The 27,419-nt window shown below is 35.1% G+C and overlaps 1 protein-coding gene across 2 annotated transcripts in view; it reads left to right on the top strand.

The window, feature by feature from the left end:
* Nup205 (nuclear pore complex protein Nup205) overlaps positions 1-27,419 on the top strand; it is a 273,611-nt gene that overhangs the window by 142,188 nt on the left and 104,004 nt on the right. For both annotated transcript variants that reach the window (XR_012411979.1, XM_073979163.1), the window contains exon 11: positions 24,384-24,609. Coding sequence is in view for 1 of the 2 variants with exons in the window: in XM_073979163.1 (XP_073835264.1) it covers positions 24,384-24,609 (226 nt within the window). In the remaining variant the exon portion in view is untranslated. The remainder of the gene's footprint in view (positions 1-24,383; positions 24,610-27,419) is intronic.

Below are 27,419 nucleotides of genomic sequence, written 5' to 3'. Positions count from 1 at the left end.
TAGTGACATTTCGGATATCAGTCGGTCAGACTCGCCGGAAAAAACTTCCGAGCGTCCGACATTTGGTTTGCTGGGAATATACAGACAGAAACACACATAACATTCCAAACAAAAGAGATGCACATACAACATTAACAAGTTCGCGGGGGTCTGGAAATAACAAACTGTTCAACACTCTAGAAAATTTGTAAGGTTTGTTATTTACGGACCTACCCAGAAAAGAATGGGTAAAGCTAATGGAATTTTGAGCTTAAAGAGCCGCTCCTAGAATGTTCATATGTTCTAAGAAGTTGTTAACTGAGATCTTAGGTACATTTTTGTAGTTGCTTGTATTCTTGAATTTTGAACGGTTCGGTATCTATGGACCAGAATCGGAGAAAAAAGTATAAAAATCTAATATTTTCTAAAGTTTTTTGCTATTTTGACTTTAAAAACAGTTTCTACAGGGTTCGTATGTTCTAGAAAGTTGTTTATTGAGATCTAAGGTACATTTTTGTAGTTGGTTGTTTCATTCAATTTTGATCGGTTTGATATCTGTAGGCCAAAATCTGAGAAAAAATTATTACGGAAACTTGACCATAACGATTTTGACCTTGAAGATAAGGTTGAATGGATTTTATTTCTTCACAATTATTATTCTTTAAGATGAGAGCTACAACTTTGCCTCCACGAGTAAACCAAAATTCTTAGCGGTTTAGAAGATATGAGCCTGACAAAATGGTCCTTTTTGACATAAAGGCCTCAGGTCTTTGTGGGCCCATAACCGCGAAATTCGAAGTAGCAGGGAAAAACGCCGAGAATGTGGTTAATTTTTTTCGTGTCGCACAGTGTTATTAGTGTTGACAATACGGGACTTTGACGACCCAACAATCATCAAATGTTGACACAATCAGGGTTATTATGAGTGTAAACTCCCCGTGAGTTTTGTCTTCCTGCGGTTTCAACTTAAAGGAAAAAGTGAGAAAACTCACGTGGAGTTGATATTCGTAATTGGGCTGATTATGTCTGTTCGATAACTCCGCAAGTAAAAAGTACTTGCAAGTACTCAGCAAGGTCTCATTAACTTCTTTCAATTAATTTTGCTCTCTCGAAGCTAAAATTTTGCAGCATGTTATTGAACAACAATTTGCCAACACTTGCAAGAAGCCCGCTGATTTGACAAACTAGAAGTTTGGCGGAAAATATTTAATTTAACAATTGACAAGTAAAAAAGTATCAGCCGCCTTTGCCGAAAGAGATACCCTCAGCCTGTGTGAATTGAAACTCCTTTTTTCGCTAAAAAATTATGCATTTAGGGTCTTTAGAATTTTGGTCGTATGAAGGTGTGTCGATAAAAATATCGATTTGGATTCAAGCTCAAAAGTGTTAGGTAGGAGGAGGTACCTGAAAGAAATAATCCTTACGCGTCATTTCAGTTAGTCGCAGTATAAAATAGAGCTTGGACCATTTTATCAGGAAGCAAGGACTTGCCCACGAAAAATATTATATCGCTGTAAAGAGGACCACCAGCAGTATTTTCGGTATAAATTTCCAAAGGAACCGCGAAAATTCTGCACCGAACTGCACTTAAAAAATTTTGAACTTTTGTGAGGGAGGTACTCCAAGGAGTGGACCGATATGACCAATGTTCGAACTTAAACTAAGTTTGGGCAAAATATTACAAGATCCAAACTTTGGACCAAATCGGTTCCGTTTATGAGATATCACGTGTACCATGTTAGCGAATATTTTTGAACTTTAGTGGGGGAGGTACCGGGAACTGAACCGATAAATACCATCTTCTAACTTTGTCTAAGATAGGCAGAAATATTAGGATATGTATTTATTTTATCTATTTCCAAAGTTATCGGGCGCACCAGCCATTACATATCGCTCATTTACTCAAAGAGTGGTATAACTCAAAAATGCGTATTTTTTAGTTCCCCTCGTATGAAGTAGAAGCTATGACACTTTTTGTGTAAATGAACGATATGACGCGAGGACCAACATAATCTAAAATACCTTTTTCTCGATACGTGCCCTTGTATATAATTTGTCACTTTTTTCAAACGTAATTCCTTCTGCACGCCAAAATTTCATTTTTCATTCGTTCTCTTTTGTTTTCGTTATTTATATTGCAAACCAACAACACAGCTGTTTTCCTTTCGTTTTACAGATGAAAATATACAAGCTCTAAACATAAAATATACAAGTGTATATTAGGTTGCACGCGATGTGTCCAAATTCCAGGGTTTTAATAACACTGTGCTACAAAAGTTGACAAAATTTTTTTGCAAGGGTTCTGATGCATTTATTCAGTTTTGTGGGTGTCCATGGAAGACGAAAATACCTTTGGTTTCATTGGGTCACTTCGTTTTTATACCCTACACCACTATGTGGAGAGGGTATTATAAGTTGGTTTTGGCCAAAAAGTTTGTAACGCATCGAAATAATGGTCGCAGACCCATACTTATATATACCAAAATGAATGTCTCGACGAGCTGAGTCGATCTGGCTATGTGTGTCCGTCCGTCAGTCCGTCCGTCCGTCTGTCCATCTGTCCATCTAAACCTTGTAATCACGCTACAGGTCGCAATTTTGATCGGATCGTCACGAAATTTTGCATGTTGATAGGGGTCCCGGAGGGGAAGAAGCCTATTGATCTTGGTGATGGTCGGATAATATTTAGGGGTCGGAAAGGGCAAAAAACTTAGGTGGATAAAATGACAACGTTTTTTCCAAAGCGAATATCTCAGCTTCTATATGGGGTATACCAAAAGCAAAACCCGACAATGAAAGTAGAAAATATCACCTTTCTAATGATGTAAAGCAGGTGCTCGTAGGTGATCAAACAACGAAGATATTACAATAGTAGCAAATAAAACCCCAATTTTCATTTTTGCGATTTTAATTATATTGACCAGAGTACGTAAAAATACTTTAAATAAAATTTCCAATCGTTTCGTTTCGTATTTTCCATAGGAACAATACAAAACGAAACATAACACTCGTTGGACGAGCTCGCTGTTTAGTTTCGTTTTGTTTACATTCGTGAGTACAAACAAAACGAAAAGCGAAAAGTACTCAACTCCACAACAACAGATAGAAAACTAAATAGTACTTAACACATGTGAATAAATCAAAAACGTTTGGTGGTTGATAAAATTCACTGTGGTATGCTGATGCTAACTTATAGGGTTGTTAAGCATCACATGTGTGTGTGTGTGTGTGTGTGTGTCTGAGTGTGTCATTGACCATAACACACGGCAAACGTTTCCCAAAAATACTTGTCGTTTCGGTGGTGAATGAAACAACTTGGCAAAGCATAGCCGAAGTTACATTTCACCAATCGTACGGTTTCCATCTTTTTACGTTGAAAAGATTGTGTTTTTGTTTTGGTTGTGAGAATGAAACGATTCAGAGAAGCTGAAAAGTTTGTGGCGTTGTGTGATTGGTACGGGAATCGTTTTGTTTCTTTCCGTTCATTGATATTGACGAATATCACAGCTTTGGTTGGGGACTTTCCAAAAGCAAAGTCTGACTCTTACAATGATGTAAATTAAGTCGGCGTAGGTAACCAAATAACGGAGATATCGCAATAGTCGGTAATACATCCCATTTTTCTATTTTTTTGGAAATCACGCTACAGGTCGCAATTTTGATCGGATCGTCACGAAAATTTGAGGGTTAATGGGGGTCTCATGGTGATGGTCGGATAATTATTAGGGGTCGGACTGGACAAGCACTTATTTGGAGAAAAGTCAACATTTTATTTTAAAGCCAATATCTCTGTTTCTTTAAGAGGTACATGAAAAGCAAGACCTGGCAAGGAAAGTAGAAAATATCACCTTTACAACGATGTAAATGTAGGTGGTCGTAGGTGGTCAAATAGCCGAGATATAGCAATAGTCGATAATGCGTCCCATTTTCCGATTTTTTTTGTAATCACGCTACAGGTCGCAATTTTGATCGGATCGTCACGAAATTTTGGGGGTTAATGGGGGTCCCAAAGAGAAAGAAGCCTGCTGATTTTGATGATGGTCGGATAATATTCAGGGGTCTGATTGGGCAAACACTTATTTGGGGAAAGGTCAACGTTTTATTTCAAAGCCAATATCTCTGTTTCTTTAAGAGGTATATCTAAAGCAAAACCTGGCAAGGAAAGTAGAAAATATCACCTTTACAAGGATGTAAAGCAGGTTGTCGTAGGTGGTCAAATAGCAGAGATATGGCAATAGTAGATAATGCATCCCATTTTCCGATTTTTTTATAATCACGCTACAGGTCGCAATTTTGATCGGATCGTCATGAATTTTTTGAGAGTTGATGCGGGTCCCACAGAGGAAGAAGCCTACTTAGTTTGGTGATGGTCGGATAATATTCAGGAGTCGGACTAAGCGAAAAGCTTATGTGGAGAAAAGTCAACGTTTTTTTATGCGAATATCTCCGCTTCTGGTTGGAGTATTCCAAAAGGAATACCCGTCAATGGAAGAAGAAAATATCTCGTTTATAGATGCAAAGTATGTTGGCGTAAGTGAGCAAACCGAGATATTGCAAAATTCAGTAATATACAATTTCCATTTTTTGTAATCACGCTACAAGTTGGAATTTTGATCGGATAGTGACGAAATTTTTGGCGGTAGATGGGGTCCCCACAGAGGAAGAAGCCTATTGATTTTGGTGATAGTCGGATAATATGTAGGGGTCGGAATGGGAGACAAATTCAAAGTTTTATTCTTTGTGAATATATCGGCTTCTAGTAGGGGTATTCCAACAGCAAAGCCTGTCAATGGAAGAAGAAAATATTACCTTTACATTGGTGTAAAGCCGGTTGGCGAAGGTGGTCAAACAAGGGAGATACCACAATAGTCGGTAATGCATCCAATTCTTCCATTTTTTGCAATCAAGCTACAGGTCGTAATTTTAATCGGATGGTCACGAAATTTTGGTTGCTTATGGGGGTCCCAGAGAGAAAGAGACATATTATTTTTGGTGGTAGTCGGATTATATTCCCTAAAAGAAATGATTACCAGTGAAATGATTATGCACAGGGGTAGTGGTGTAGGGTATCACATGGTCAGCCCCGTCCCGACTATAGCCTTTGCTCACTTGTTTGAGTTTATAACGGTAAATGTAGTGAAAAACGGGGTTTCTTGAATTTTCAATTCAAAACTGACATAACTTCTTTTTTTACAACTGATTTTCACCGCTTATTTTTTATTTAAAAGGTAAAAATCATGTCTTTCGAACAAGCTATAATATAAAAATCGGGTAACAAATGGTAAAGTTATAGTAATTTAAGTGTGACAAACACGCATTAAAAACAGAAAAATGTTTTTCCTCGTGCTCTAGACTGCGTAGAAGACACCAAACTGCGTAATTGTTTAGTTTTATCTACAGGGATGTGCTTTTATCAAGAAGTAAATTTAGCCAGCTTTACAAAATGGGGAAAACCAATGAAATCTGTTGAAAAATAGATGAGTTATTGCATTTTTTGTGTTTTAACTTTTTGGTTTTTCCTTTATAAAAGTTGGTACCTTAGTGCGTATGATTGTAATTTGAATTTGTCTAGTTAATAATTACGTACAAGGTACCAATCTTTTATAAAGGAAAAACCAAAAAGTTAAAACACTAAAGAAGACATAACTCACGCATTTTTCAAACGATTTCATTGGTTTCCCCCATTTTATAAAGCTAACTAAATTTACTTCTTAATAAAAGCAAATAATTATGCAGTTTAGTGTCTTCTACGGAGCCTAGAGCACGAGGAAGCGCATTTTCCTGTTTTTAATGCGTTTTTGTCACACTTAAATCACTGTAATTTAACCATTTGTTACCCGATTTTTAAAAATTATGGCCTGTTCGACATGATTTTCACATTTTAAATAAAAAATAAGCGTTAAAAGTCCGTTGTGGAAAAAAGAAGTTATGTCAGTTTTAAATTGAAAATCCAAGAAACCCAGTTTTTCACTACATTTACCGTTATAAAATCAAAAAGCGAAGTGAACCAAAGAAACCGAAGTTATTTTCGTATTCCATGGACTTCCACAATACCGAATATATGCATCAGAACCCCTGCAAATTTTCACTGTAACACAGTGTAATTGGTAGTTCATAAGCAAGCGCATATCGATCGCGAACAAATTCAAAGAGGTGCAAAAAACATCCGATTATTTTTCAAATTAGTCTTGCATTTATTTATTATTACTCAGCAAAATTTACATGTTGTTATATCGACACCTCCAAACAATAGTATGCTAAGTCTGAAAAGTGAGTTTTGCAGGAGAAGCTCGCAAAGTTTGGAAATTTTTTTTAACCTTCAGTACTATGCTAAGTAAATATTTGTTTATAACTTCTGTTCGGATTGACCGATCATTACCAAAATTTGACAGAATTTAAATTAAAGGACGTAAAATGTAAAAATGTAAAGAACTTTAAAACATGCTAAGTCGACTTAGCATACTATTGTTTGGAGGCGTCGATATGTGAAGTACATAGTGATTGCTAGACATCGGATTTTTGCATGTTTTTATACCCTACACCACTATGTGGGGAGGGTATTATAAGTTGGTTTTGCCCAAAAAGTTTGTAACGCATCGAAATAATGATCGTAGACCCATACATATATGTATATACCAAAATGATTGTCTCGACGAGCAGAGTCGATCTGGCTATGTGTGTCCGTCCGTCCGTTCGTCCGTCCGTCTGTCCATCTAAACCTTGTAATCACGCTACAGGTCGCAATTTTGATCGGATCGTCACCAAATTTTGGGTGTTGATGAGGGCCCCGGAGGGGAAGAAGCCTATTGATTTTGGTAATGCTCGGATAATATTTAGGGCTCGGAATGGGCAAAAAACTTATTTGGAGAAAAAGCAACGTTTTTTTCCAAAGCGAATATCTGTGCATCTGCAATGGGTATATCAAAAGCAAAACCTGCTAATGAAAGTAGAAAATATCACCTTTCTAACGACTTAAAGTAGGTTGTCGTAGGTGATCAAACAACGAAGATATCACAATTGTCGCAAATACAACCCAACTTTTCAATTTTGCGATTTTAGTCATAATGACGAATATCACAGACTTGGATGGGGACTTTCCAAAAGCAAAGCCTGGAGGTATAGCAGTCGTCGGTAAGGCATCCCATTTTCGTTTTTTTTGTTGTAATCACGGATCGTCACGAAATTTTGGGGGTTAATGGGCGACCCACAAAGGAAAAAGCCTACTTAGTTTGATGATGGTCGGATAATATTAAGGGTCGGAATGGGCAAAAACCTATTTGGAGAAAAGGTCAACGTTGTATTACAAAGTCAAGATCTCTGTTTCTTTAAGAGGTATATTAAAAGCAAAACATGGCACGGAAAGTAGAAAATATCACCTTTACAACGATGTTAAGTAGGTTGTCGTAGGTGGTCAAACAACAGAGATATCGCAATAGTCGGTAATACTTTCCATTTTCCGATTTTTTTGTAATCACGCTACATGTCGCAATTTTGATCGGATCGTCACGAATTTTTTGGGAGTTGATGTGGGTCCCACAGACGAAGAAGCTTATTAAGTTTAGTGATGGTCGGATAGTATTCAAGAGTCGGAATAAGCAAAAAGCTTATGTGGAGAAAAATCAACGTTTTTTTCTTATGTGAATATCTCCACTTCTGGTAGGAGTATTACAATAGCAAAGGCCGTCAATGGAAGAAGAAAATATCTCCTTTATATTGATGCAAAGTATGTTGGCGTAAGTGGGCAAACAACCGAGATATCGCAAAAGTCAGTAATATATCCAATTTTTCCATTTTTTGTAATCACGCTACAGGTTGGAATTTTGATCGGATAGTCACGAAATTTTGGGGGTTAATGGTGGCCCCACAGATAGTCGGATAATATTTAGGGGTCGGAGTGCTGAAAAACTTATGTGGAGACAAATTCAAAGTTTTATTCTTTGTGAATACATCGGCTTCTAGTAGGGGTATTCCAACGGTAAAGCCTGTTAATGGAAGAATAAAATATTACCTTTACATTGGAGTAAAGTAGTTGGCGAAGGTGGCCAAACAAGGGAGATTCCACAATAATGGGTAATGCATCCAATTCTTCCATTTTTTTGCAATTGCGTTACAGGTTGCAATTTTGATCGGATGGTCACGAAATTTTGGTTGCTTATGGGGGTCCCAGAGAGAAAAAGGGAATATTATATTTGGTGGTAGTCGGATTATATTCCCTAAAAGAAATGTTTACCAGTGAAAAGCTTATGCAGAGGGGTAGTTGTGTAGGGTATCACATAGTCGGCCCCGTCCCGACTATAGCCTTTGCTCACTTGTTTATTTCTTATCCGATTGGACTCAAATATAGATCTAGGCGTTTTAAGAGTAAATTTTTCGATATTGGGGGTCATATAAAAAATATGCAAAAATTTTGGGCAAAAATTGTCATAAAAGTCGTAAAATTTACAATTAAAGTTGGAAAAAATCATCAAAACACTTTAAAGTGTCCTAAATTAAGACTGTTGGCCATTTAACGTCGAATTTTTAGCAAATTATTATGTTATTGATACCTCTTACGACAGTGTGGTGTAGGGTATATGGTATTGTCATACTATTTTTTACAGTGTTTTATTTAACTTGCTTTGGTCCGTTTAGTTCAAATCTGGTAACTCATTTTAACACAGTTGCAGTTGACCAATCGAACTGAAGCTTTGCACACTTTTCAGATTTAGCTAACAATACATGAATATGGAATCAAAACCAATATTGGTCCATTTTATAGTGTTTTAACGGTGTTTTATTTAAATTGCATTTCAAATCTGCTAACTTAATTTTGACGCAGTTGCAGTTGACCAATCGAACTAAAACTTTGCACACTTCTCAGATTTGGATGACAACACATGAATATGAAATTAAAACAAAGATTGGTCCATTTTACAGTGTTTAACGGTGTGTTATTTAAATTGCATTTCAAATCTGGTCACTCAATTTTGACACAGTTGCAGTTGACCAATCAGACTAAAACTTTGCACACTTTTCAGATTTGGATGACAATAAATGAATATGAAACCAAAACCAATATTGGTCCATTTTTACAGTGTTTTCACGGTGTTTTATTTAAATTGCATTTCAAATCTGGTAACTAAATTTTGACAGAGTTGCAGTTGACCAATCGGACTAAAACTTTGCACACTTTTCAGATTTGGATGACAAAACATGAATATGGGCCCAATTTTTCCTACAGCCCCCATATAGCGGTACCACCCGATTTCAGGTATTTTGAGGATTTTATCTTCATTTAGCTGGCATTAGGGATTTCCAGTGATACAGACATTTCCCCACCAAAAATTGTGAACATATGTCCAGGTTTTGGTATAGCCCCCTTATAGCAGTACCACCTGATTTCAAGTATTGTGAGGATTTTATCTTCATTTTAAGGCCGAATTGGCTGTAACTTGGAATTTGGAGTCCCAAATGGTACAGAAACTTCTCCACCAAAAATTATGGACATACATAAGTCCAGGTTTTGGTATAGCCTTTATATAACGGTACTACACGATTTCAGGCATTTTAAAGTTTTTATCTAAAATTTCGGCCTAAATTGACTATAATTTTGTTCTCAGTGGTCAAAAAAATGTATTTACTAAAAAGTTAAAAATAAAATATAATTGAAAAAAATTAAGTTTCAGTGTTTTATTTAGAAATGCACTTAAAACTAGGAAATAATTTGTCGCTTAGCCTCAATAAATATATTCTTTCTCATGATGGAATCTCTCAAATAAAACGCTTGCATTTAAATTATAAATGGTGGCAAAATTAAACGGCAAGCGTTTTATTTGAGAGATTCCGTCATGAGAAAGAATATATTTATTGAAGCTAAGTGACAAATTATTTCCTAGTTTTTATTTAAATTATATTTATTTTATTTTTTTAAATTATATTTTTTTATTTTGTTTTTCAAAGTAGGCTTAATCCCATAGTCGTTGTTTTAATATTTTATTAAAACAATTTTAATTTATTAGTGGGAAAAAATTTAAAAACAAAATAGAAGTCGTCATCCCAAATAAAAAACGCCAACCCTCCTTATATTTTTTTATTGTTAAACTATGCAAAAATATAAAATTTGATCAAATGTCAATCATTTTATGTAAATCCAATATTTTCTTTGTCTTAATTTGTAGCTTTATGCTGGTTTTAACTCTAAGGGAATAAATCGATGTCGGATTTTTTTTTGGCGGGGGGTGCCCCCTAAACTGTTTACTTAGGTTAGATTTTAGATAGATTTAAGATTAAGATTGCCAAATGAGCAAAATTGGAATAAGTTAACACGTGCTACTGGGGCTTCGAAGTTATGAAAATCTCGTCTCTCTCGGCGACCCATATCTGGGGAACGGTTAATGCTATTTGCTCGTATTATGCATTAAATTAAAGGCCATTCTGTTCATTTCATGTTGAAAAACAAAATGCGTAAGTATTACTGAATTTGAGATAGAAAGCCAGTGTCCCGATTAACGTGACTACGTACGCCTTAGGGCGAAAATGGAGCCTATCTGTGTACAGCCGACTACTTGGAGAACGCATTGTTGTAGTTGTTCGTCCTTTGTAATTAATTGGTTGTAATTTGTTGTGAGCTCGACTCGTAGTTAATGTGACCTTTTTTAGGAATTTCGAACAGTTGTTCTTTTGTAAGTTTGGGTCGAAAATTTCCGGAGAAGTTTCCATCTTCGCTTTGTTAAGATTTTTGTCGCCATTTGACTCTTTACGGTGTTTTGCACTGTCGGATCAAACAATGCCAAGCCAACAAGTTCAGGACTAAGATACCACAGGTGATTTATCATTTTGTTATTTCCTTTTTCTGATACTTGTTTGTCTATGTTTTCGTATTTCAATAGATTTTCAATGAGGTCTAGGTCTTGTTTTGATGCTAAACACTTCGTAGAATCTGAAGAACCATCTGTCCCGAAAATAATCAAGCGCGGCTTCAACAAGACCTCCTAACCATGAAATTGTCATTGCTGCTGGACCCCTGTAAAGTGTCCTATAGGAACGTTAGTCGTATCATTTTATCTACAGTAAAAGCTCTCGGATAAGACCCCAACAAATATAAGATCGTTAGAAGCTTTATCCGTTTATTCCGGAGAATTAACAGTGAAAAATACTCGCAACAACTTCAAGGAAGGGTTAAGATACCCCCATGGAAAACTATTACCAGGTATTCCCAAAACAGATCAGGAAGAACGGGTTGCTGTTCTGGTATCATCTGGTATGGGGGTAAAGAACAACTCCTGGGCGTTCCTGAAACTGACAGTAGCTCAAGGGAGAAACAAGACCTAGCAATGTACGAATGTATAGAATAATGGGGTCTTACCAGCTTGAGCAGATGTTAGGCCGAGAGCTTCTGTACCTGCGTACAGACTTATTAGAAGTATCTTTAAGAATAGTCTGCGATTGACAAATCCAAGTTCGATGTAGGCGAGAATGTTTTAAAACTACTTCCCAGCTGACTTCCCAAGAACAAGAAGTCGTAGAAGCACTTTGTGTTTTCATCTTTCGAGCCTGGTTTAACGCGCCCAGAACGTTTTTTATTTTGTATCAAACGACAACTGAGTGTTATAAATGAGAGTGTGGGTTATTGATTTTACAAAACGTATAATGAACAAGATAATGTTTATATAGATAGATGGATGATATAGATAGGATGGATTAGGTAAACATAATCAGTAGGTTGAAAAGAATTAGAGACAATAGATTGAGTTTAATACAAAAAATAGTGAAAACGAAATTCAGAAATATTTTTTAGGTCCAAAATAAGACCTAAACCGCATTGAAGATTTATTGAAATATGAAACAAATATCAGATAAAGGAAATAACAAAATGTTAAGTCATCTGTGGTATTTTAGTCCTAAACTTGTTGGCCTTGCATTGTTTGATCTGATAGTTCAAACCACCATAAAGAGTCAAATGCAACAAAAATCTTAACAAATTCCCAGAAAAAGTCTACCAGACGTAATTACAGGGGATACTTGTTGTTCAAGAGATTAAGCATTAACTCCGAATTTCTTGAAAAAGATCCTGCAACTTGACCACAGAACATCAATTACCAGGAAGGGTAAAGGATGGTAAACAACCTGAAAATTGTGAACGACATAGCAGAGCAAGGAGTCGAGTTCACCACCAAGTAGTCATCTTTACCCAGATGGCTCCAAAATCACATTATGTCAGTCCCTTATAGCTCATTAAATCCTCGACTGGATTTAATAAATCCAGTACAAATCTCATTGCATTTAGATATACATTTTGGTGGATTTAAATGACAGTCAGCTGATTTTTGTTCATAGCACAATTACCAAGGTAGATGCATCAGTCCATCTGATCGAATTTGAAACGTCAAAAGAATTTTTTGTAAGTTGAATTCGTCCTAAAAACCTACGTCAAATTACAAATTTATTGTTTAATACTGAAAATGTTAGCACATTATGCTACTAATGCTAACTAAAGAGCAAATAAAGAATTATTCTATCGCAGTTTGTCCATCTTAAATAAATAAACTAATTATTTTATCGTTTAGACATCGTAAGTATTAGTCTTGGTTGATTAAAATCAACTTTGCACATCAAAACAAATTTAATTTTTCCGCCTTGTTTACAAATTTTTACATTTTAAATTATTTTTAGTGTAGCAATTCACCGATACATCTACCTTGTTTCTTGTGGCAGCTTGCAACTTTTTGTATTTTCTAGCAACATGTTGCAAAAAACAGAGTTGTATACGAGGATTTATGCCAGATTTAAAACATATCCACTCAATACGAGGATTTATTTTTGTATGGGAAATCTGGTAGATTTTGACCGGTTTTATCAAATAAAATCTGATAATGCACTAAATCCGGCTAATGAAGTCATATCTAAATAACCTATTAAATAAATTTAAATATGAACAAAATGTAAAAGACATTTGTTTTCATTCCCAAAAATTGATAATATGGGAAGAAATAAAAAAATAATTTAAAAAATTAAGTTACAATGTTTTATTTATAAATGCACTTAAAACTAGAAAATAATGTTTAATGATGGATTCTCTCAAATAAACCCCTTGCCGTTTTATATTGCCACAATTTTTAATTCAAATGCAAGCGTTTTATTTGAGAGATTTCATCATTAAAAATTATTTTCTAGTTTTAAGTGCATTTATAAATAAAACACTGTAATTTATTTTTTAACTATTTTTTATTTTTAACATTTCAGCATTTATTTTTTTTGACCACTGAGAACCTCATAACAAAATTATAGCCAATTTAGGCCGAAAATGTAGATGCAAACTTTAAAACACCTGAAATCGTTTTGTTCCGTTATATAGCCCCAAAACCTTGACCTGAGTCCAACATTTTTGGTGAGGAAGTTTCTGTACCATTGGGAACCCCAAATGTCAAGTTATAGCCAGTTCGTCCTAAAAATTAAAACAAAATTCTTAAAATACTTTAAATCGGGTGGTACCGCTATATGGGGGCTCTAAGAAAAAACGAACCCATATTGGTTTTGGTTTCATATGCATGTATTGTCATCCAAGTCTGAAAAGTGTGCAAAGTTTTAGATCAGATTGGTCAACTACAACTGTGTGGAAAATAAGTTACTAGATTTGAACTAAACAGACACCAAAGCAAGTTAAACAAAACACTGTAAAAAGGTTTTTTTTTCACAATAGACTCCATTTTCACCCTAAGGCGTTTTCGGGAGATTGGCTTTATAATCTTGAATTCAGTACTACTTACGTATTTTATTGTTCGGCAAGAAATATTAAGAATAGTATGGCATTTAATTTAATGCATAACACGGGCAAATAGCTTTAACCGTTTCATATATATGGATCGCTGAAATCGTCAAATAGCCAAAAAATCGAGGCCCCATAATTACGAGGCCCCAGTGGCATGTGTTAACATATTCCAATTGTGCTCAAACTTTAGCAATCTTAAAATCTAACCAAACTAAACACTTTAGGGGAGTGCCGCATAAAAAATCCGACATCGATGTTTTCCCTTCGAGTTAAAACCAGACTAATGCAACAAATTAAGACAAAGAAAATATAGAATTTTACATAAAATATTTGACAATTTAACAAATTTTATATTTTTTAATAGGTTAATAATAAAAAAATGGTATTACAATATACATATTACCATATTTTTATATCCACACTGTGGTAAGGGGTCTCAATAGCATAAAAATCTACTAAAAATGCGACGTTAAACGGCCAACAATCTTAATTTAGGACACTTTGAAATTTTTTGATGATTTTGTGCATATGCAAAATATGCAAAAAAAAAAAACATAATATGACCCTGTCATTGAATTTAGATTTCTTTGAAACGAATTTTGGTCCAATCAGAATCGTCGTATCTTTATTATTATACCCTACACCACTATGTGGGGAGGGTATTATAAGTTGGTTTTGCCCAAAAAGTTTGTAACGCATCGAAATAATGGTCGTAGACACACGTACATATACACTAGCGGTCATCTGAATAGGTTTGAATTGTTTTCTTTTTATATGTTAAGTTATTTTCTGATGTGTTCGTATTACAGATCCATACTATTTAGTTTTTGAGAGTCCTATCCTATGCCAACATTCCCAAGAAAAAACTTGACGGTGTTGCCATATTTTCGGAAAATATCCCAATTATAATAAAAAATGTACAAAAAGTGTCCAATTTTTGCGATCATCAGAATAGGTTTGAATCAAATAAAATTGAAAAAGTCGGCGATATCATGCCCCTTTGAGTTAAATTTGAATTACAATTTTCTACTTTATTGTCGTCAAAGAAACATTCTTCCAGACCAGTTTTCGAACATTAATGATACATGTGGTCCACTATGGTGGATTTGTGACATTGATAATACTTAAATTTGTACTGCAAGGATAGTTAAAAAATGAAATATGAACTAAAATACCAACTATTTTCAATGACTTTTCTAATTTGTCGATCCCAATAATATGGCTACACTTTGTATTTGCTTTCAGACAATTTTCGAAGCTCAGAAGAGATCTTACGAAATCAAAAAGTCATTTAAAGCAAGTTTATAAAACGTTTTTGTTTGAATATTTCTTGATTTTATCTGAAAGTTCCATGTTGCCATGTTGAGAATTGAACTCACGTTCCTAATAAAACGGGTCAAATTTGTTGTAGGATTTATCAGAATGTTCCATTTTACTAAACTAAACCAAAAAATTGCGCAATATTTGCCTTGGTATTACAATTTTTCAATTTTATTTGATTCAAACCTATTCTGATGATCGCAAAAATTGGACACTTTTTTGTACATTTTTAATTATAATTGGGATATTTTTCGAAAATATGGCAACACCGTCAAGTTTTTTCTTGGGAATGTTGGCATAGGATAGGACTCTCAAAAACTAAATAGTATGGATCTGTAATACGAACACATCAGAAGATACCTTAACATATAAAAAGAAAAATATTCAAACCTATTCAGATGACCGCTAGTGTATATACCAAAATGATTGTCTCGACGAGCTGAGTCGATCTGGATATGTGTGTCCGTCCGTCCGTCTGTCCATCTAAACCTTGTAATCACGCTACAGGTCGCAATTTTGATCGGATCGTCACCAAATTTTGGGTGTTGATGAGGGTCCCGGAGGGGAAGAAGCCTATTGATTTTGGTAATGCTCGGATAATATTTAGGGCTCGGAATGGGCAAAAAACTTATTTGGAGAAAAAGTCAACATTTTTTTCCAAAGCGAATATCTGAGCATCTACAATGTGTATATGAAAAGCAAATGAAAGTAGAAATGAAAGTAGAAAATATCACCTTTCTAACAACGTAAAGTATGTTGTCGTAGGTGATCAAACAACGAAGATATCACAATAATCGCAAATACAACCCAACTTTTCAATTTTGCGATTTTAATCATAATGACGAATATCACAGATTTGGATGGGGACTTTCCAAAAGCAAAGCCTGGGTATGACAGTAGAAAATCCCATCTTTACAATGATGCATAGTACGTTGGCGAAGGTGGTCAAATAATGGAGGTATAGTAGTCGTCGGTAATGCATCCCATTTTCCATTTTTTTTTTTTTTTTGTAATCACGGATCGTCGCGAAATTTTGGGGGTTAATGGGCGACCCACAAAGGAAAAAGCCTACTTAGTTTGATGATGGTCGGAAAATATTAAGGGTCGGAATGGACAAAAACCTATTTGGAGAAAAGGTCAACGTCAAGATCTCTGTTTCTTTAAGAGGTATATCAAAAGCAAAACATGGCACGGAAAGTAGAAAATGTCACCTTTACAACGATGTAAAGTAGGTTGTCGTAGGTGGTCAAACAACAGAGATATAGCAATAGTCGGTAATACTTTCCATTTTCCGATTTTTTTGTAATCACGCTACATGTCGCAATTTTGATCGGATCGTCACGAATTTTTTGGGAGTTGATGTGGGTCCCACAGACGAAGAAGCTTATTAAGTTTAGTGATGGTGGGATAGTATTCAAGAGTCGGAATAAGCAAAAAGCTTATGTGGAGAAAAATCAACGTTTTTTCTAATGTGAATATCTCCGCTTCTGGTAGGAGTATTCCAATAGCAAAGGCCGTCAATGGAAGAAGAAAAGATCTCCTTTATATTGATGCGAAGTATGTTGGCGTAAGTGGGCAAACAACCGAGATATCGCAAAAGTCAGTAATATATCCATTTTTTCCATTTTTTGTAATTTGATCGGATAGTCACGAAATTTTGTGGGTTGATGGTGGCCCCACAGATAGTCGGATAATATTTAGGGGTCGGAATGCTGAAAAACTTATGTGGAGACAAATTCAAAGTTTTATTCTTTGTGAATACATCGTTTTCTAAGAATAAAATATTACCTTTACATTGGAGTAAAGTAGTTGGCGAAGGTGGCCAAACAAGGGAGATTCCACAATAGTGGGTAATTCATCCAATTCTTCCATTTTTTTGCAATTACGTTACAGGTCGCAATTTTGATCGGATGGTGACGAAATTTTGGTTGCTTATGGGGGTCCCAGAGAGAAAAAGGGAATATTATATTTGGTGGTAGTCGGATTATATTCCCTAAAAGAAATGTTTACCAGTGATAAGCTTATGCAGAGGGGTAGTTGTGTAGGGTATCACATACCCGACTATAGCCTTTGCTCACTTGTTAAAAAATATGCAAATATGCAAAATCCGATGTCTAGGTATGTAAACCCTTTTTTGAAGTAGAGTCATGACAAATGCATTTCGCTCTTCACATTTTGACAATGTCCGTTTTAAATCCATTTCATATATTAGCAATGTTTACGTTTATAATAACTTTTGTAAACACAATTTTTAATAGCACAATTAACTATTCATTTTGTTATTTTAATTACAAAAAATGGCTGTATCAAAAAAAGTAATCATGAGTACCAATTATTGCGGACTACATCTTTTTATTATGTGAAAGAAGTCACGATTTTTACAAGGGCATGATGCAGTGAGGATGTTGTCTATTTTGCATCTCAATCACGTATTTTGCATAAATCTGTAAAAAGAAGCAGTTCTTACTATATTTTTGGGTATTTTTGAATAATAAAAGCTGTAGCATAAAAAGTAATACCCTTTTTGATTTTAAAATGATCTTAATCCCATCTTATAATGATATATTTGAGATATAACATTGTTTTTATAGTCACTATATTTCAATTTCACTAAGACGATTCGAATTCAAATTTGCTCGAACTGCTACCAAACTTCTGTTTTTTGAAATGTATATATTTGATTTATTTTGCTTTTTTCATCAAATTAAAAATGTTCTGCAGTTTGAATTTGGTAGTAATGTCAACGAATTTGATGTCACCTTAGGAAAACGGGTCACAAATATAAAATAAAGTTACCACAACTCTTTTAAATAATTTTTCCAAATGGCCCTGATGTCTTAAAATCAGTGAAAATCCTTCCTTTATAGATGTCAACTTTTCCGATATTTTCAAAATGCTTGCTTGAGAATCAATTTTCAAATGAACAAATATATTCAATTCAAAAACATTCCGTGGTATGTAAATTTATTCACTACAAAAACAAATGTAAAAGCTGTGATTAAGATGCAAAATAGACTACATCCTCGCTCAATCCCGCGGAAGCGAGTTCTTTCGTACCTGGTTGACCCGGAACCACACAACATCATCACATCACATCACATGTCATCTTAGTGTATATACATATGTTTGTATTTGTTTCGTTTTTCTGTATTGGGAGCAGCATATCCCGGAATGCATGCTCCGAATTCTTTTGGTACGTGTCGGGACGGAGGAAAGCCTAGGACCAATATATTTGTGCTCGCGTCTTCACCCATATCCAACCTTCGGTGAGATGCAATAGATGTCAGGTTTTAACCATGTCTCTTATTCCAATAATGTCTATATTACAGCCAAGAAAAATGCTTTTGATTTCAGAAATTTTAACCGACGAAGAATTAATACATAGACTCTGAATATTGAAATGGTATATATTGAGAGCATCGCCTAAATTAGAGAACTGTGGGCGCAATAGCTCATTGGTATCCCCTAAATTATTCATTAGAACCAAATCACAAAAAATCAGTATAGCAAGAATTAACATATAATAAATATCGGACATATTAAGAAAAATTTAAAAATAATGTAAGTTCTGAAATAATAATCTACATTAACAGTCTACTCAGGAACCACGGAGGCAATATTTTTATCCACTTGTCCTTGATATTTGCAAACACTGTTGTAGATTCGCCATTCGTAAATATTATTTTGGCTCTTGGGATATAGCCATTTCTACACGCAGAAATAAACGGCCTCTCTAACATATGTCCCAAACATATATTGCAGCAAACAAATATATGTTTGCAACAGTCCCAAACATAACATATGTTTCGGTCCTGCAAACAGATATATGTTTGGGTGCAAACAAATTATATGTTTGGGCGCAAACAAATTTATGTTTGGGTGCAAACATTTTATATGTATGGATATATGTTTGGGTGCAAACAAATACAAACCCAAAAGCCACAAAAAAAAACACACGCACCAATGAGCGAATACTTAGAGCAAGGGAGCGTAAATTTCAATGTAAAACACTTTGAAATATATGCCCTCTTGCTCTCAGTAAGAGCTCACTTAATATCTCTATAATATACACACAAATGTTGGTGTTTTTGTTTATTGAAAGGCACAACAACAACAGACACATACAAAATTCCAAAGAAATACATAACACACTTTAATAAAAGAAAAACTGATTGAAATAATTTGTAAATAGTCACACTTTCAAAAAGAAAAATATATAGAAACGTACTTGAACGCTTCTCTTCCTTGTCCAATAAAATAATTCCATTCAACTTTTCGATTCAATTATAAAATGTATTGGGCATTTAATTTACTAAAAACACAATTTCTTTAAGAAAACACAAAACAATGATTTATTCACTCACTTTACCGCCTTGACGCTACGCTGGCAACTAAAACACTGAAGAAAGAAAAAAACAAAATAATTCATAACATTTCTTCTTATCCTCTTCGCCTGCCACGTTGGTTAACAACAACAAAACAAAAAACACACGAGTTTGACGCATACACGCCATCAAAGCACCAAACCCCCCCTTCTTCGCTTCTACGTCTTCTATTATACAATACACACAACTCTTTATTATAAAACAGCATTCTGCAGCCGCGAGAGCACTGTTATTACTCTCGTTGACAAAAATCCTCTCTCCATCCATGAAAAAGATGTTCTAACATAAAAAATATGTTTTACCCAAACATATTATGTTTGGATCCAAACATATATTTGTTTGCAACCGGTCTCAAACATATATTTGTTTTGATCCAAACATATTTCTAACATAATTTTTTCTGCGTGTAAGAACGTACTTCTCAATTTGTCCGTTATTTCTCATCCGACGGCACTCATAAACAAGTTGCATAGCTTCAGGGGTAAGATGATCGTTGATATAAACTTTCGATTGAGACGTCTGCGTAACACATTATTCTCCCTGCTTAATGAATCTAACTTGTCTTTTACATTGGCTTCAGTTAGCGAAGTATTGGACATAAGTGACACGACATCGTTATTGAGGCGAGAACATTCTTGCATGGCAGTACGCAATTCTGATCCCAGATCAGAAACATCTGAATTGCATTTGCAGACATATACTCTGAGCACTTCCAATTGAGTTTTAAATTCTGTTCTCAACTTGTCTGGGCACTCATTAATAGTTGATTTAAACAACTCTGTGGCTTTTCGCCACTGTTCATCAAGTTCTTGTTTTTGTAGTTGAATCTGCTTTTTTAGAGAATCGCCAAATTCGACAAGTCTCACATCATTTCTTTCCACTTCAACGCTGGAATCAGTATTCAGGCACGAATTGGTATTTTCTGCATTTTCAACGCTACAACGAGGGCAAGTAAAATTCACAACTTCGCGTTTTTGTATAGCCCCCATTGGCGGGTTTCCTCATGTTAAGTATTTTAAAGATTAAAATACAAAAACTGCAACTGATTTTGATTCAAATGTAAATTTTGAGATGTTAGCGAATAAAAAACCCCCTCACAAAAAACTGTTAACATAGGTTTACTTTTGGGTGTAGCCCCACAACCCTACACATCCATTAAGGAGTAAAATGTCAACAATTTTTATACCCTCCACCATAGGATGGGGGTATATTAAGTTTGTCACTACGTTTGTAATTACTCGAAATAATCATTGTAGACCCCACAAAGTATATATTCTTGATCAGCGTGCAATTCTACATCGATGTAGCCATGTCCGTCCGTCTGTCCGTCTGCGGAAATCACTCTAGCGTCCGAACGGATTGACGTAGGTTGATGAAATTTTGGCAAAATATGTTATATTTACGTAGGACTTTTGGTATTGAAAGCGGGCTATGTTGGTCCATGCTTTGGTATAGCCCCTATATAAGGTCCCATATAAAGTACGCGTCATTTTAATATATTTTGAATGTATTAGACCCATTTGACCACAGAATTGGTTGTAATTTGGTATTTTGTGTCTTCAGAGGCCAGAAAACATTCCTACCAAAGTTGGGTTATATAGGTCCACGTTTTGGTATAGCCCCCACATAAGGCCCCTTATAAAGTACGCGTCATTTTAATATATTTTTAATGTATTAGACCCATTTGACCAAAGAATCGGTTGTAACTTTGAATTTTGTGTTTCCAGAGGCTAAGAAACATTTCTACCATAAAATGTTTATATAGGTCCACGTGTTGATATAGCCCCCATAATACAATATCTCCCGATTTTCGATATTTTGAACGTTTTAGCCTCATTATCACACCGAGATGGCTGAAATTTGGTATTTAGTCTTCCTTAGGCGTATACAACTTTCCCCCAGAAATTTGTAGGTATAGGTCCACGCCATCATATAGCCCACATAGAACGGTACCTTCCGAATTTCGGTATTTTAAAGGTTGTGGCCACATTAATCCGCCGAAATGGCTGAAATTTGTGGTGGAGGGTACAAAAAGTTCGACCCGACCAAACTTAACGCTTTTCTTACTTGTTTTGTTTTCATTTGTATCTGTAATGTTTATTATGTCTCAGATTAAGTTCAGGTTGGCATTGCATTACAATTTTTACCGTATATTTGTATTTACTGTCACGATTCAGCTTGAATTAGCTGCCCATATCTGCTGCTACACTGGTTACTTTTCATTGGGTATGCGACTTGAGCTCGTCGGAATTGGGGCGGGTGTTCTTGCATACAAATGTGAGAAGAGCATCGTGGTCAATTATTTACAACATTGAACCAGTGTATACAAAATGCCAAACCAGAACAAAAAGGGAAAAATTGGGGCTACAAATCCTTGTTCATCTTTCATTTCATCAACCAGACAAAAATTTTAATAGTAGCGGAAAAGTAATCAAGGTGTTGTTTTCCTACTGGCTCCCTCCCACCGTTACTCACCAATAACCAGACCATGGTAATCCTGGGCCTAGATTTAGAATTCATTTTGTTCTCTCTTAAATATACTTAAATAAGTTCATTAAACAGGCGTTCAAAATTGCATATCAATAGAAATTTATGCTTAAAATCGGAAAAGACTAAAGGTTTGGACGAAATTTTAATATTGTACGTTGATACAATTTATCATCAACGAAAACAAAAAATGTAGAGTAGCGTTTTTTGTTTTGATTTGAATAAATCGGTAAAAATATCAGAACAAGTTGTACACAAAAGTTATAGTTTTCTAAAATGATAAGCTCAGTGGAACTATTTTTTGATGATAGTGAAGAAAATATAGTTAACGTAGCATCTATCAGACAACACTTAAGAGATAAATCGAATCCTTTAGAATTGCCATCAGTATTGTGAGTATGTTTGGTTTCCAACATTCATCAAAATAATTGTTAATTTTTTAGGTTTAAAGCCTATATTCGGCTTCCAAAAGACGCTGTTATTTATATAGCAGAGACATTATAAAATGATTTTTAAACCCCACAGATCAACAGCAATACAGCCACTCCTTAAAGTGTATGCTGCTTTAAGATGTTTTGCTGAAGAAAGCTTTCAAAAATCCCATGGCAATGACTTTAACCTCGGGATGGCTCAGCCCACATTGTCAAAGGTATTAAGTGAAGTTCTGCAGTTAATAAGGAAAAACTGTGTAAAATTTGAATTGTTTCCAAATCAACAGAAGAGGAAAAGCATCAAAATAAAAACTATTTTTATTCAAAAACAAATTTCCCGGGCGTTGTCGGATGCATTGACGGAACACACGTAAATATAATGGGACCAAAGGAAGATGTTCTTCATTTATATCTGAATAGAAAAGGATATTTTAGTTTAAACGTTTTGTTGGCAAGTACGTTGTCAATTTCTACTTCATTTTGAGGTTTTTTATTTTCTACCTCAGCAGATTGTCCAATTTCACTGTTATTATCATCCCATGTCTCTTCAATTCCGTACATCGCACCTGCAGGATTTGAAATCATATTAATTTGCTGTAAGTCTGCTACCGCTTGCTTCATCGACGAGAAAGATATTTCTTGTGATGGTCCACCTCCTGTAGCTGTAATGTTCTTATTTTGAGACATTTTTTCTAAATTTAAAATGAGTCCATACTCTGTGTCATTCATCAGGTGTACGGGTTGGTGGGCCACAACTATTTAATTGTTCCGCAGCATCCTTCCACCTCTCATCAGAAGCTTTAGTTTCGCCAAAAAATCTGACTCCACGACCTGCGTTTGGGTGGGCTTCCATTTTTGCAACCAGCATTTCAAATTGCTGTTTTGAAGTATTTTTTACCATTACCATTTACCAAAAAACGTATATAATATTAAACAAATTCACTTAAAGTAAATGCAAATGTTTCTTACGTTTCAATTTTTCGTTTTTGTTCGTTTGTAAAAATACACGGCGACAGCTAATTTGTTGTCTCCGGAAAATAAACATTACGGCGACAAAATTTGACGGCGTCGGGCGAATATTGCCATACGTAATGAAAATATTGCATCTGGCAACGCGACACGACTCGCGTCGCAATACGGAATCGACCCATAATTCTCTTTCGAGTTAAGCTCTTGACCTAAGAGGTACATTGAAAAAGTAGGAATCCACCGAAGCCCCACACATTCAACCATTATGCTACGTTTCACGGGTGGTTAGACCGATTGATGCGACGGACTCCTCGTCGCATCACAAAGTGCACCAATAGAAACTATAGAAAAAAAAAAACTAAAAACAAACACGCCGCGAGCGATGTTGCTTCTTGCGTTGTTTACTCACTAATTTTACTCACTACAAAATATTTACCACTAGACCTTAAATAGAACATAAAAATAATTCGACGCACATTAGAAACGCACGCTGTACCTAGAAACGCTATATCTAAGTGCATTACCAGCACAGCAGAATTGTTGTGGGTAATAAAAATACATAATTTATGGCCGTCAGTCTTTTTATCTTTAAATATAGACCCTTTCTTATCTTTACTACTTTGGGCACGACATTTGTTACATTATTTTATGACCGACAGCTGGCTATTTTTAAACATAGATTTTTTGCACCCATGCGTTGAAAAGAAATCTTCCTGACTTCATTTACACAGAAAAAGAGTTTTCTACAAAATTCTCCATACTCCCCGCCTTAAAAGATCCTAATCTTTTAATAGTTAGGGCAGGTCCGTCATTGAACATTTTCTTATTTGCTATTAATCTGACTATATTTACATTGTATTGTGTTGTAGCATTCACGTCGTTTTGCTTCAGCATGTTATAGCATTCATGTCAGATGTTGAATAGTTAAAGTGTAATTTATCGTAGTGGATGTTGCGAGTACTTCGATTTCAGAGAAAAGTGTACTATTACAATATTTAAAATGACATAAGTGTTTTAATTAGTGTCTTTTTAACTCTGTTATTTTTCTTTTCTTTCCCGTTTTAGACTACGAACGTAATGAACAAACTGGAGCGGCTGTGGAGAAGTGTCAACCCTCAAAATCAAATACATTAAATATTAAATTCATTTTAAAATATTTGTTGGAGTGGATAATTGTTAGCGGAGTTGTGTCGCAGAAACTAAGGATAAATTTATACGCTTCTTTGTTGAATTGTCTTAGCATTATACAAGAGCAGAGTGTAAAGAGGAGATTTACATTCGCAAATGAAAAGTATGTATATAATAACTACAAACGTATAGCTTGCTTACATTTTTGAAGATTAACCCATTAGAATTAATAGATCCAGTGGATCCGGTGGGTCAATCTTTACTGTTTACACATACAATATATAATAACCGGAACAGGTTTTGAAAAAAAAATAAATAAAAATTTCGGCTTACCGACAACCGTTTCGTTAAAACTGTTTATGCAGGGTTTAAAATGCTAACGCCATATTAGCAAAAGCACCGAATATTTGCAGCTTTGCCTGCTAAAATTTCTTCGAAATATGTTTAGCAACAATGAGCAACGGCAACATGTAGCAACAAATTTCACAAAAATATTGCTAGAGATGCTGATGCTATTTGATATTGTTGCTTTAATAAAAAAGCATCGGACACGCATACTCATATTTTGCAGCACACATGATCAACACATATCAGAAAAGAGAATTAGGCGTAAAAAACGAAATAAGCAAAAATGTACAAAAATAAATATGCCGTGTGTGTGAATATTGTGTAGCAGTTGAAGTGTACAGCTAATTCTAATGTTTTTAGATGCTGGCTTTTAAAAGTAAATATGTCTATTAAAAGTAAATATGTACTCTACTTTCAAGCTGGTAGTAGATAGTAAAGTTACATTGAAATCTGCCAGAGTGCATATTAAATCTAAATATGTAATATCTCATACTCAAATCAAGTTCCGTGAGCTACGTATTTTTATACCCTCCACCATAGGATGGGGGTATATTAAGTTTGTCACTACGTTTGTAACTACTCGAAATAATCATATATATTCTTGATCAGCGTGCAATTCTACATCGATATAGCCATGTCCGTCTGTGGAAATCACTCTAGCGTCCGAACGGATTGACGTAGGTGGATGAAATTTTGGGAAAATCTATTATATGTATGTACGTAGGACTTTTGGTATTGAAATCGGGCTATGTAGGTCCACGCTTTCGTATAGCCCCCATACAAAATGACGCGTGACGCGTCGTGGTTTTAAGGAATTTTTAAGATATTTGTCCCATTTTACCACCGAATTGGTTGTAATTTGGTATTTTGTGTCTCCAGAGGCCAAAAAACATTCCTACCAAAGTTGGTGTATATAGGTCCACGTTTTGGTATTACCACCATTTTAATATATTTTGAATGTATTAGTCCCATTTGACAACAGAATCGGTTGTAACTTTGTATTTTGCATTTCCAGAGGCCAAGAAACATTTCTACCATAAAATGTTTATATAGGTCCACGTTTTGATATAGCCCCCATACGACGATATCTCCCGATTTTCGGTATTTTGAAGGTTTTGGCCTCATTATCACACCGAGATGGCTGAAATTTGGTATTTAGTCTTCGTTTGGGGTATACAACTTTCCCCCAGAAATTCGTAGGTATAGGTCCACGCCATCATATAGCCCCCCATAGAACAGTACATTCCGATTTTAGGTATTTTGAAGGTTCCGGCCACATTAATCCACCGAAATGGCTAAAATTTGTGGTGGTGGGTATAAAAAGTTCAAGCTGACCGAACTTAACGCTTTTCCTACTTGTTTCTGTTATGTTGGTACACATTTCTGTTACATATGTTGGTAATATCAGCTATTTTGGATTTTCAGTTTGTTTTTAATATATAAAAAGGTTTGTCGTGTTTTTGCGTGCTCTTCGATATTTTACTATTCGAAAAAAAAAAAACGGATCAAAGAAACTGCATTAAGTTTAGTGAAAAAATAAAATTAAATTTGCAAGGATATTTGAAATGTTGACTGTGGCTTTTGGTGAGTCTACTATGGGCAGAACACAAGTTCAATTGTAGCATAACCCGTTTAAGGTAGGCCGAGAAGACGACCGAAAAAAAGCGTCAAATTCGGTCAAATGTAAAGCTTTCACTTTTTTCCACTGTAATGGCGTGATGCATCATGAATTCTTGAAGTTGTGCGCAATTTGCACGAAGCAATTCTTCAGAAACGCACAGAATTGTGAAAAGAAACAATCATGAATAGTGCACCAGCTCACACACACATCGATGCTTGTGCGTGAGTTTTTGACCATCGATGAAGTAAGTGTTTTGATACGATAGAGAAGATAAAAGGAAGTTGGAAACAGGAGCTGGGATTGGGAAAAACGATGGCATAAGTGTATTATATCTGAGGGGAAATACTTTGAAGGTTACAAGATAGTTATTGATAAATAAGAAATACTTAAATACTTAAAATTAAATTTGTATCGCAACCAAACTGCAGTTCAATTGCCAGTTGCCACCGCTACGAGATTCAAAATTTGTATTATGTAAAGCCATCAGCTTCGCTTATTGATAACCTTGCCGTTAACCTACATATATTTTCCTTCCGTACGGGAAAAAAGGACACTAAAAAAATACGGATGGTAAAGGAGTTGCACGGTATTGCATTTACATTTCTTGCCTTCAATAGTCATTACATTTGTTTTTAAAGTACGAACTTATCGTTGGAATGTCCTGCTTCGGCCCAGTATTGTTCAAATGTTACACTTTGAACATTTTAAGCATTACCTAGCACAATTATTGAGGGAAATAGGGTAAGTGTACCAATAGTAGGTACTTTAAGTATTTGCCTAACTTAAATCGCTCGACATTCCGAGTAAAATTTTCCAATTGCAGTGAACTAAATTTAAAATAAAAACTAAATTTTGTTTACTTTTCGATAATATAAACAATTTGAACTATTTCTTAAAAATAATCAGAAAATGCGAATTTAGCAGAATAGTGCTTTTTTGCTAGTAGTCGGCAGCATTTTCCAATTGTCGGCATGATATGTTCCAGTAGTCGGCGTATCGTAAGG

This window comes from Musca autumnalis, unplaced genomic scaffold (assembly GCF_047663935.1).
Source record: "Musca autumnalis isolate F117 unplaced genomic scaffold, ASM4766393v1 scaffold_3, whole genome shotgun sequence".
Taxonomy (NCBI): Eukaryota; Metazoa; Arthropoda; class Insecta; order Diptera; family Muscidae; genus Musca; species Musca autumnalis.
The sequence above is the reverse complement of the archived record's forward strand: the minus strand, read 5'-3'. Positions and strand labels throughout refer to the sequence as shown.